Source organism: Musca domestica, unplaced genomic scaffold (genome assembly GCF_030504385.1).
Source record: "Musca domestica strain aabys unplaced genomic scaffold, Musca_domestica.polishedcontigs.V.1.1 2, whole genome shotgun sequence".
Classification (NCBI taxonomy): Eukaryota; Metazoa; Arthropoda; class Insecta; order Diptera; family Muscidae; genus Musca; species Musca domestica.
Window position 1 is genome coordinate 963,524 of NW_026712249.1, and position 12,195 is coordinate 975,718.

Consider the following 12,195-nt stretch of genomic DNA (forward strand, 5'->3'; position numbering starts at 1 on the left):
TTACAATCCCTAAACGCTACAATTTAATTTCTCCCAAATCTGTAAATATGTTATGTTGTGTTATGAAAAAAAAAAACCTGCTTACGAACGCATTTGCTCTGTTCCAGAACCTGCAAGAATCTACTAGCTTTGCAGTTTTCTTCGATATCATAAAGGGAAAATCGGTTATCATGTCCAATCTTTCAATTCCATGGCTAAACTGGTAAATGTCTTCAATGCGCTCCCCACAATCTATGTTTCTTCCAACCATTGATTTTGAAAATATTTTGTTTTCATTTTTCCAACAATAAATACATACACAAAATTGGCAGAAGTCGGGCACACTCAGAAAAAAAATTGTAATCAGCTGGTAGTTTTATCTTACCTTTTCATTGTATCATGAGTACAAGTGTTATCAAGTCATATTCCCTACATTATTTTCTGGTAGGAGTTGTGAAAAAGGCAACAGTGGATAAGTTTGTAGGGATAGTATTGAGTGCAGAAGGCTAAGTCATCTAACAGGAGGCTCTCTAGTGACAAGTTCGAAAGTATTTTCTCAGAACTGACAATCAATTTTATGGTCATAATTGTTTGTCATTTGCTCTTGATATAGCATTATCCACGTACACAAAATTTTTCAAAATATGCCCAGATAATGGATAAAATCTATAAGAACATTTGTAGTAATAAGATGTGCAAATTACTCACCTTTTCTTTAAATTCTATTAATCCTGTTGAATTATTTCAATATATTTTTATTAAATGAATTTATATTAGAATTTTAGGGACAACAGTTTATATACGCATAAATTAGGAAATTCAGGAAACAATTACTTTCTATACGAATTAACACACCCATTGACGGAAAGTATTCCAATTGTTCTTGACAATTGACAAGTTTCTTTTCGTCAGAATACGCATATTTTGTTTTGCTATTTAAAGAGAAGTTAAGAGTTCAATTATTAATTAATGTGGTTTCTTATATTAACTATTATTATATTCGTTCTGTGCCACTTGGCTAGAGGATTTATATTGAAATTAAATTAAATGTATACGACCTTTCTTTTCGTCGATTTATTCTATTCCAATTGCAATTCGGTTGCTGTTAGCATTGCACTTTGCAGTATTGTCCCCGACGTTCGACAACTTCACGATATTCTTTATAATTCATTTGAATTTCCTGAGAGCGGTAGCGGGTTAGCTTAATTGATTTACGAGTTTCTGGTGTAATGGCAGCTCGATAACCTCCTTTCCTAAGGAGAGAGTCTATTGTTTGTATTTGATCCCAACCTAAAAAAAGTAAAAGTTATACTGTTGGTGCTGCCAATAATATGGAAAAAATACCTTGTTCCGTAGCTACTTGCGGAAGGTATGTTGCAGTGCGTTTGCATCCGCGTTCATTTATAAACTCTATTCGTATGCCATGAACACCTAATGACCAATCTAAATGGCCGTTTGCTTCTTCAAAATTTTGCAAAATTGAAACTGAAACTGTCAGTTTTGGTAGTTCTTCCCTTGAGATCGGAGCAAATCTAGAATCTTTCAACGCGCTTGTTAAGGCATATTCACGCAATCCCGAGTGAAGATGCATAGCGCTAAATGTTCCTATACAGCCACGTAACCGCTTGTCGCGGCCCGTCTTCCAGGTTACAAAGAGAGGACTAATACAATATTAATTAGTTTAATGTCGACTTACATTACAATTACAATGTGATACTTACTAAGCGTCATTGGTAAATGGTGGTGTACCTGGTCCCTCAATGTTATTTAACTCACAATCCAGTACTTGGAAGCAAAATAAGCACATATCGGGTACAGCCACATTGGCCAGCGGTTTTAAATTGTAACCATTTGTCAAGCGGACAATCCCTTGATTGTGCTGATTATTGAACTCATTTTTAGTGTCACCGTTAGAGTAGTGCTGATTAGAGCCGCTGCCGGATCCTCCCATGTTGTATGAGTTGTGGTTATGGTAGTGATTACTTGACATATTCAGCTATTTACTATCAGCGTTCTTGTAGCAATTCAATTTATAAACTATTTTTTTATCGATTTTCCTACGTTCTTTATTAACGTATTCTAACTATTAAGGTATGGCAGTGTAGGCAAGAGGCGTACCTTAAATTTTATATATCCGATTAACAAAATCATTAGTAATCAATGAAAATATAAACAATTTTATCTCGTCTAAAAAATATATATACGACTTTTCCTCAAAACAAAAAGTCCACAAGTTTTTGTAAAATAGTCAGCCCAGGTTTTATATTTATAATATAGTCTTGGTAACCCTGGCAAATGGAGAAAAAGTAAAATATCAGACTTACACACAAAGTCGACAACCACAAGGAATGAAACCAGCAGCACAGGCTCTTTACAACTCCTATTTAAGTAATTATTTATTGTACATTCATTAATCTTGTGTGCTCCCGTTGAACTTCCACGTTGGTGCAAATTTCTAGTCAAACTCGACGCTTTCGCAATTCACTTCTTTGTTTAACTTCAATACTTGTAACTTTTATAAAAGTTGGCACCATCCTCGCTGGGACGAACAGATCAGCTCATTAGATATAAACCAATTTCAGAGACTTGATACACACTTTGGAAAATGGAAAAATATCTTGGATCCCGTCCTTTGTTAGACTAACTCCTATGATTTTATTTTTTAATTAAGTACAGAGTCGAAACACACATATATATTGACGCCGTTTATCCTTATTAGTTAGGGTTCTGTAGGAAAGCCTTTAATTGATTTGTATTTCTGTGTTGTGTGCATGGTAGAAGAATACAGGTAGATGCATCAACGCTTGGGAACATTGATGTGTCAAAAATTTTATTTTTTTTTTTCAATAATAAATAGATTTTTATAAGTTTTCTTATACGACGCCAATCGTAGTTTGTTATGATATGCATTTTTCAAGAATTTGTACAAATTAAAATAATTTTTCATTTAACATTTTCTATTACAAAATTGGTTTGACAGTTCATTGTCCCAGCAGCTGTGTCGACGCGTCTACCTTTATTCTGTTACCTGCATAATTCTACCATGGCACACAACCATCAGTTGTGTAACAGTAACAGCTAGTGTTGTTCTACAAAAAATATAATGAAATTTTATATTAAAAAAGTTTGATCCCATTGTATATCAAAAAGTGGAATTTAATCGCAAAGCGCCATTATAATTCGACACTAGTATTACTATAATTTTTGGTTGTTTTTTATTTATATCCTCCTTAAGTTATAGTTAAAAACACAAGATTAGCACACGGGATGTAATAAACTTAGTGGCTTAATCTTCAATAGCATATAAGCGCTACATCCGGTATGGAATCTACATACGGCATTAGTATTGTCGTAAGGTCGTTAAGATGGGAATACATAAAGCGCTTATCTGGATGGCTCAAGTCATCGGCTGGCTTCTTCGGAAATGAACAAAGGAGCCTAGAGCCAAAATCGAACTAAGTCAACCTAAAACTCCTTTGTTCATCTACGCAGAAACCAGCCGATGACTTAAGCCAGCCAAATATGCGCTTTATGTATTTCCACCCTTAAGTCGAATTTTTTTGCTGCTACAAATGCAACAATTGTAGCCTACGTCAACTGTGGCTGGTACATTGAACTTTAAAAAACATTCTGGGAATTTAAAAGTAGGAACGAAAAATTATTTTAGTTAAAAGAGTTTGTTGAAAACATATACCACATAGGCCTTATAGTGAGAATAGAACAAGGGAACTTTGTACAAAATCGAACTAAGTCAACCTGAAACTTCTTTGTTCATCTACGAAAAAGACAGCCGATGAAATAAGCCAATCAAAAAAGCGTGGTTCAACCCCAAAATACCACAAGATTGAATCTAAAATAGTAGGACAATACAGATTCATCCTAAAATTGTACAATGTATTGCCCCATGGGAGTATGGGAATAATGATAAACCCCAGCTGATTTGACTCTTTAGTAATACTAGTGTAAATTTCGATATGACGTCTTTTGATTTAATTCCGTCTCTTGATATACAACAGGATATAGCTTTTTGATATAAATTTTCAATGCCGTTCAACCCGAATAGATTTTGCATATTTTAAGCGCTACTTGTCTTTGTTTTCAATCGTATTTGATTTTTCATGCGACGTTTGTTTTACTCTTTGACAAGAAATTTCGTATGGATGTTTTATTATTGGGCCTTAGAATGAACCCAAAGGAGGGAGAAAAAAAGTCCCGTGTTAACGCTTATGTGTAAAAGCTGTCTAAGATAACGAAAAGTCTGAAAATAGTTCCTTTTATGAACCCAAGTGACTTGGTTAATGTGTTCAATTTTCTTCATATCTCATTCGTAAACAGAGGTCCCTCGGAGATTTAGCTTTCTCTTCATTTTTTATCAAGTATTCGTTTTAGACCTTCATATTCGTTTCGTTGGGGACGTCTTTCATTTTGGGTTCCCTTCGAAAGTAGTTCAATTTCAATTTGTTTCTAAGTGAGTGTAGTGTTGGAGTGTTGCGTGACATGGAAATATGAGTTGGTTTGACACCAAAAACTTTGCAAGCCTTGCCAAAGCACTGAAGGAGGCTCAAAAGAAAATTGACAAAGTTTTGGATATCCAAGAGGAAGATGCAGACAACGTAGGAACGACACAGTGTGAAAATGACGTCGTAGATGTTTCAGAAAATAAAAACACTTCAACAGCTTTGACATTGGATTCTTCTGTTGGTATTTTATCAGCGGAACAGACCACTTTGTGCCCCGACGAACGGGATGGATCCGAATCGGTCGATGTGCTGGTTACTGGAGATATGACTTCAGATTCTGGGACCGTATTTCCGGATGCTGCAACGGAGAGTATAGTTATTATTGGAAGTTCTGGTGACGTCTGTCCCGACGATTCAAATCAGAAAGGTGAAGCAGAGACTGGTAAATTTATAATTTTTCGTAATCAATCCAAAGAACTCCTTTTTTGGGTTTTTTGATTTTAACAGAAACTTTTAAAAATGTACTAATTATTAGTTTCTATTTAGATGTAGATAAATCAAAAAAAGTTGAGAAAAAGTGTAATCAAAACATTCGGGATGAAGTTTCTTACGAACTTCAAACAATTGACTCCGACTCAACGCAAAGCTTCGAAGATGTGCAATTGAATTTAACAAAAAGCGATCAAAGCTTCAGTATTGATGAAAAGGTATATGTTAGCAATACACCCTCTGCACAAACATCAAATGACGAAATGGAAACAGCTACTTCCTCTGATATTGAAATTATTTCGAATCCCAGCACCACAACAAGGACCAGCCCACAAAAAGATGAAAAGAATGCGAATGTCGGGATAAAGCCAAAAGGGACGCCAGGAGAATCTTCTGCCAAGGTGGGGCACTGTCGTGAACCATCGGAAATTTCAATGTTTTCAATAGATTCTCCTTCTGAAGATGAGGTAGAAAAGCTGCTAAAGCGCATATCTGAATTGAACAGTATAGTAGAGGCAAGAGAATTGCGTTTACTTCAATCGGAACAGCGCAATTCCGAATTACAGGAACGCAATAACGAGCTACTTTCATTAATAAATGAAGATGGCATGCCGCCCACAGAAGAGTACACCAAACGATTATCAGCGTTGGAAAAAAAATTCCAGAATTGTATACTTGAAAGGGATACGTTAAGAGCTGAAATCAAGGAGTTGCAAGGAAAAATTCCAAAAAACGATTTGAACAATGCTTTAACCGAAAGCCAAAATATGGTAGCAGAACTACGCCAAGAAGGAGAGAAACTGTCTAAAGAAATTTTGCAGCAATCTAACATTATCAAAAAACTGCGTTCCAAGGAAAAAAGCGTCGAGGTGCAAATTAAGTCAATGACAGATCAATTGTCTGCTTCCAATGAAGAAGTAGATAGGCTTAAGAAAACGCTTTCAGCTAAGGAGGATGTGGAGAGGACTCAAATAGAAGCAGTGCATAAAATGTCTTCAGACAATCAAAAACTGGAAAAAGAAAATAGTTCTCTACGGAGCAAGTTGGAGGACACACAACAAAAACTAATCACATTACAGCATAGTTTTGAAGCAGTTAAAGTTGAACTGCAACAGCGTTCTAAGCAACATTCCGATCTTTCCATTTCACGAACCGCAATTCAAGCGATTGAAAAGGAAAAGTCACAACTTCAGGCAGAAAATCAAGAACTCCAAAAACAGCTCCAAGAATTTGCTGATAAGTTGAGGTCAACAGAACTGACCGCAATTAGGAAGGAACAACAATTGCGAGAAGAAAATCGAAGTCTTATGAATCGTTTGGAAGCAGCAGAATTAAGGGCAGAATCATCTACTCACGAAATAAGCCAAACTACTATTCCTCTAATGCGTCATTTGGAATCCCTACAACAAACACTGAATCAGCGGACCAATAAGTGGAATAAGGAAGAAAAGTTTTTATTAGATAAACTGGATGCTGCCAAAACACGTCTTCAGTCTTTGGAACACATTGAAGAAACATCAAAGGAACAAATTGAATTGCTGAGATCCCGATGTCAGGATTTAGAAGATAAATTGTCTAATGCAATAATGAAAGAAGAACAATGTAAAATTAATCTACAATTGGAAATGAATAAAAGAGAAACGGACTACAGCAGGTATTTAACATCTAAATTGATACGTACGTAAAATCGCAAGAAGAATCAGTACTAAATTAGTTCTTTGTACCATTGTAGAAAACTTTCAGAGTTAATGCAAGAATTGGAGCAAACCCGGTCAAGAATTAGAGTGTTGGAAGAAAATCTTGATGAAGCAGAAAGTAGGCTGACAGCATCCGTTGAATGTTTACAGCACGAGCGAGAACAAACCGCACCCTCATTTTCCGAGTTGCGAAATTCTGTTTCAGTCGATGCAAATAGGCATTCACCCACTGCAAGTGGAGGTGTTAATTCTATTGAAGATGGAGGCAGTATTGATTGGCAACACCAAGAGGTTTGACCTTCATATCTTATACAATTGCATATGTTTTAACTCTATTAAACAGGATGATTTCGATTGCATTTCTAATCCCGGTGGTAGACCGGTGGCTGGCCAAGGATTAAATTTCCATTTTATAGCAGCTAACACGACCAATAATTTTGAATATTTGCAATCCATGCTAAAACAAAGGGAAGGTGAATTGGCTCAAACTCAATGGGAACTTTCACGAGTACAGGTTGAAAAAAATGTGCTTCAAGAAGAACTAGCCCAACTTTCATTAGAAATGGAAAATGTAAGTAAGAATCTTTTAACTATTATTATTGTATTATTTGAATGACGAAGGATATTTTTTCTGCTGAATACGATGTAAGAAAACGCCTTTTTCTGGTACCAATAGTTGCAAAGTCAAAGATTTTTAAAATTTGACATTTTACCCACAAAATACAGTCGAGCAATATGGGCGTGCGAAGCATTATTGTCATTTAACGAGGAGCAATAGTAAGAAGTCACAAGTTTCAGTATCTGCGTCGGTTTGATGCGGGGTTGGATGTTTGTACGAGATTGACACAAAAAGTAATATTGCTAAAGCATAAAATGCAAATATGAGTCATTCTTGTTGATTGTGGCATAAATTTCATATGAAGGTTTAACTGTAGGCTTTATACAAGCCTTTCGGACTTTTCCTCGTGCAATAACGAGTGGAGAGTTTATCTCTAGGTGTATTCATCTGTTAAAACAGCTTATAATTAAAAAAATAACTTTATATAAAAATTTAATAATGTGGTCTTTCAAAGGAATCATTTTAATTTAAAGTTGATTTTGGAAATAATTTAACTCATTTGACAAATTTTTTTTTTAATTATAAAAATCTTGGAGTGAGCCTTTTAAAACCTAAAAATTTTTCTCACAAATATGTAAGTAAGTGCTCATTGTAAAATACACCTAGTCTATGCTGAGCCGACACATATGTTTACGAAAGAACTTTTTGTCAGGCTAACTTTTTTGTCAGTATTTATGTGACGTATATGAAATGGTCAATCCGGTCAATTGTTTCGTAAGAACTGAAACATATTTATTCGAGAGAAAGGCATTATTAATAATTTATTGAAATAAAATAAATATTGAAATGAAGTAATTTTCCAACAAGATTGTGTAAGTTCTCAGCATAAAAATCTTGGAAAAAATAAATTTCCAATTCATCTCTATTTACTGAACTTATGGTAAAAAGAAAACATCCAATAATATTACAAGAACCTTTACGTGAAAGGATATTTATTTTGCGAAAGCAAGAGCACGCTCTTCTAGCCCTCAATAAACTTTAGTGATGAGATTCAATTGTTCATATTGGTATAAAATCATATACATGTTATTAAAATCCATAGAATACTTCGTATATTTAAAAAATGAATGCCATTCCTCAATCGAATTCGACTGATGATCTGAATCTTTCCAATGTCTGAGTTGCATCATGTGTGCCATCAGTTGATCAGTAGGAAGATTTGTCTCAACACAATCCTTGTTAAAATTACTTTTTTGTCTATATGTTTTGTTCGAGATTGACTTATGTAATTTTGCCGCGGAAGTTAGCCTTATCCGACAATGCAACTGCAAACGTTATGATGGCAACTTTACATTGGTTGCACATTGAAGCTCTGATGTTAAAATGTTTCTCTCAACAAACAGCAATTGGAATGGATGTATTTTTACTTTGTATTTAGCATTGAATGAACTTATACAATATCTTACATACGATTAATGTCTTTAGATCAAGGACAAAATTCAGTCTTACGAGTTGATGGAAAATAATTATAACGATCTGCAAACGAGATACGATGCCCTATTGCAAATGTATGGCGAAAAAGTGGAACGTTGTGAAGAGCTTGAAATGGACCTTAACGAATGCAAAGAAGCATACAGAATTCAAATCCAAGATTTACTAAAAATGAAGACATGATGTATGCACCTATACATTTTGCTTTAAGTACGTGTGATCACTCTGTAATTATTCAACGTTTTAGTGTTGTCAAAATATGTTTATTATCTTTTAATAAGTATGTTATATATTATTTTAGCTAAATAAATTTCATTTAAGGCAATCGTATGCCCCAAATGTACGAAAATGTAATTCAATTCATCCTTAAATATATTTACAAATGCGTTAGGAATTCTTGAAAAATGAATTATATTACACCTGTTGGCCTTGCAGTTGTGGGTTGAGCGCTTGGCTTAGTCATAATTTCCATAGCATTTTTGAAAATTTGTGTCTTTACAAAGTCAGTGGCCGCAGAATTCAAATCTTTGTTGGCTCCAAAATTACATTTAACGTAGCCATACAAATTGGCCCCGTTTAGAGCAAGTGCAATCATTACCAGCAACAGCCATTTGAACTTCAATCCAAACAAAGCAACAATGAAGAAAAGGCTCCAAAACACTGGACATAATATCAATCCCAGCCAGAATATTCGAGCCTCATGATTGTTTACTTTTCCCTATAACATAGAAAATATAATTATTGATAAAAGAGTTATTTGAAAATGAAATTATGATGTTCAACAGATTCCAGATCTAAAAACAACAAGGTATTCAAGAAACGTGTAAATGTAATCAAACATAATAACATAATAGTTATTGGCAAGGCGATCATTTCTTTAACTCGTTGATACTACTCTATAAATCCATACGATAAAATTAAAACAATGAAATATGTCAACTTGAATTACGTTTCACAATGAATATAATTTGTTCGTCGTATTTACCTTCTTAGCTTCGTATAGCCAATGGGATACACCCTCATCATCTACGTAATTCCACCAACGTAAGCCGACCAGCAAACGGCCGGTAATGTTCTTCACTGTCCAAAAATCAGCCGATAAAAATAATACTACGAAAACAAAGCTGGTTATGAAGGAATCGCTGAACCAACCACAGAACATATATATCACAATGGCGGCACAGCGAAAGAACAGATGAAAGAAGGTGACGTACGGATGCCTAAAATCAATGAGTTTATCTTATGAAATGTAAATGTGTATTGTATTTTTTTCGTACGAATATCTTTTAACTCCGGTACTTGGATCTCGCATCTCATCCTCTTCTCCAAATGGAATGGTATCGTCATCAAGCAGTGGGACCTAAAATAAGGCATTGTCAATCGATTTGTTTACATTTTCGTTCATTGTATAAATTGGACAAGACAATTTTTACTTTGTACCCTTCACCATTCCACACATTAACATATTGATTGAACTCACTGAAAAATTCTTACATTTCTTACCGTAGCCGAAGTCATCTTTCCTTCTTTTGACGTATTAGATAGATAGATAGATCTCTCCCTTCAACTTGTTCGTTGCCAGCGTGGAAACAAAAACGAAAAACGTCCCAACGAAACGAATATGAAGACCACAAAGGAATACCCGATAAAAAATAAACAGAAAACAAAGACTCGGGGTACTCTGTTGTTTACGAATGAGACTTGAAGAAAATTGAACATCTTCACTAAAGAGCGCGGAACTAGTTGCTACTATGGAAGTCAACATACGACCGATTAATTGATTAGTCGACTACATGGTGTGAACCGATTCCGAAGTTAGCAATCACGGTGTGTTCCAGAACTGCGAGAATGTAAAATGTTCACTACGATAACCGATTTTCCCTTTATGATACCGAAGAAAATTGCAACCCTAGTAGATTCTTGCTGGTACTGGAAAAGGGCAAGTGTGAGATAGAACACCCCGATTTCACTTTTAGAAATTTTTCTTCAACGGTGTTGATGAAAAATAGAGAAAACAAATAAAATGATATAATTATTTAATAAAATTATAAATTAGCATAATTTTCCAGTTAGATCTGACCGGTGGTCAGGACAAAAGATCGGCTCTGGAGTCTTCCCTATACAAACCTCGCCCAAAATGGACTACTAGAATTAAATAAGGGGTCTTCGCGAACATTTTCATATCAATACTTAGTTCAAAATCAGGTTTTGGTAGAACAAAGTTGGAGATTTTCTGATTTGATTTAGATAGATCTCCAAAACGAGTCATCACGACAATCAACTTCTGAACACCAATAAGGTTAAGAAAGGAGGTATGAAACCAATAAAACAATCAAGGAATTGGATAAGAATTGGACTGGACACCAAGGATATAAAGTGGCGTCATTTGTAAGATAATGGAGATCGGACCATTCCTTCAGGTCCCTCCCGGATCCTGATGCTAATGCAAGATCTGCTGTGAAGATGGCGATATATCGGTCTATATATAAATTTATAATATATAATATATTTACCCTGTTACGGTTTTTATACCTCCATAAACAATGTATGATCAGCGTAAATACGATTTGGCCATGTACGTCCGTCTGAGGTAATCACGCTAGAATAAAAATGAATTAAGATAGGAAAGATTGTAAGCTAATAAGATCAGTCTTTTGATATATCCACGGTATCGTATAGTGGAATTGCCTGAAAATCCATATAAGATGTTCTTTCTGAGTATTTTACCCACTGAGAATTGCAATGAATGACATTATTAAAATTATAATATAATAACATAATATATAATATAATTTTTAGTTTTAGATGGAGGTTTTATGGGAAAGTGATGCGATTACATAGCCTCTACTTTCAAACTGTCAACCTCGCCCACACATGGGGTCACCATTGCAAAAGAGGCACTGGCGAAAACAAACTGTTTATGGTGTATATGGATTTATCGACAGATAGCATGGTAGAATAATATAGGTAACAACAAGTGATGTTGTACAACAATAGTAACAACAACCACATGCAAATTTGTTTTTGTACGTAATACAAGTGTCAGAGTTATGTGTCCAAAAATGTAAACAAAATAATTAATTTTCAATAAATTATTTTAAATTCAAAAATATAAATTTTTGGAATTTGGGTTATTAAATAGAAAATGCAGAAGAAGAGTTCTTAAAATATTTAATTTTAATGCTTTCACATCATTCCCCTGAATGTATAGTTGTTAGCTGTTTGTCCTAATCTCTCCAAACTTCAAGCACTCGCTAGAAAATCGTGGAAAAGGCAACATCCCTTTCAAGTTGAACCCAAACAGCATACATACATAAAGTATTCTACATTTTTCAATTTTAGAGTACATGAAATATACGAATATATTATCTAACGTTCCTTAACCGCAAAAAAGTTTCCGAACCCTCGCCTTTGGCATTTATTTTCACATTGCCTTGCAGTGAAATTTTATATCAAAAAAGGGTATACCTATTGTATATCAAGAAATGGATTTAAATCACAAAACGTCATATCGAGTTTG

General features: G+C 34.7%; 3 protein-coding genes across 6 annotated transcripts; 1 reads left to right on the top strand and 2 right to left on the bottom strand.

Moving 5' to 3' along the window:
- Positions 1-718: 718 nt before the first annotated feature.
- Positions 719-2,698, bottom strand: LOC101894353 (uncharacterized protein CG5902). 2 transcript variants are annotated; one of them, XM_059121559.1, is made up of 5 exons: positions 2,577-2,698; positions 2,304-2,518; positions 1,701-2,097; positions 1,324-1,640; positions 719-1,269 (listed from the first exon to the last, which is right to left on the bottom strand). In XM_059121559.1, the coding sequence occupies exons 3-5, from the start codon at positions 1,967-1,969 to the stop codon at positions 1,085-1,087; spliced, it is 771 nt and encodes a 256-aa protein (XP_058977542.1). In that variant the 5' UTR covers positions 1,970-2,097; positions 2,304-2,518; positions 2,577-2,698; the 3' UTR covers positions 719-1,084. The 2 variants fall into 2 exon arrangements, with proteins under 2 accessions (XP_058977542.1, XP_005190374.1); XM_005190317.4 differs by having other exon boundaries at positions 2,304-2,661.
- Positions 2,699-4,314: 1,616 nt separating this feature from the next.
- Positions 4,315-9,029, top strand: LOC101893888 (TATA element modulatory factor). 2 transcript variants are annotated; one of them, XM_011297012.3, is made up of 5 exons: positions 4,315-4,881; positions 4,986-6,582; positions 6,661-6,916; positions 6,969-7,196; positions 8,670-9,029. In XM_011297012.3, the coding sequence occupies exons 1-5, from the start codon at positions 4,485-4,487 to the stop codon at positions 8,856-8,858; spliced, it is 2,667 nt and encodes an 888-aa protein (XP_011295314.2). In that variant the 5' UTR covers positions 4,315-4,484; the 3' UTR covers positions 8,859-9,029. The 2 variants fall into 2 exon arrangements, with proteins under 2 accessions (XP_011295314.2, XP_005190371.2); XM_005190314.4 differs by having other exon boundaries at positions 4,315-4,866.
- On the bottom strand, positions 8,917-10,334 carry LOC101894061 (uncharacterized Golgi apparatus membrane protein-like protein CG5021). 2 transcript variants are annotated; one of them, XM_005190316.4, is made up of 4 exons: positions 10,179-10,334; positions 9,953-10,035; positions 9,661-9,895; positions 8,917-9,393 (listed from the first exon to the last, which is right to left on the bottom strand). In XM_005190316.4, exons 1-4 carry the CDS (start codon positions 10,191-10,193, stop codon positions 9,085-9,087), a joined length of 642 nt encoding a protein of 213 aa, XP_005190373.1. In that variant the 5' UTR covers positions 10,194-10,334; the 3' UTR covers positions 8,917-9,084. The 2 variants fall into 2 exon arrangements, with proteins under 2 accessions (XP_005190373.1, XP_005190372.1); XM_005190315.4 differs by having other exon boundaries at positions 10,170-10,321.
- Between the last annotated feature and the right edge of the window lie 1,861 nt (positions 10,335-12,195).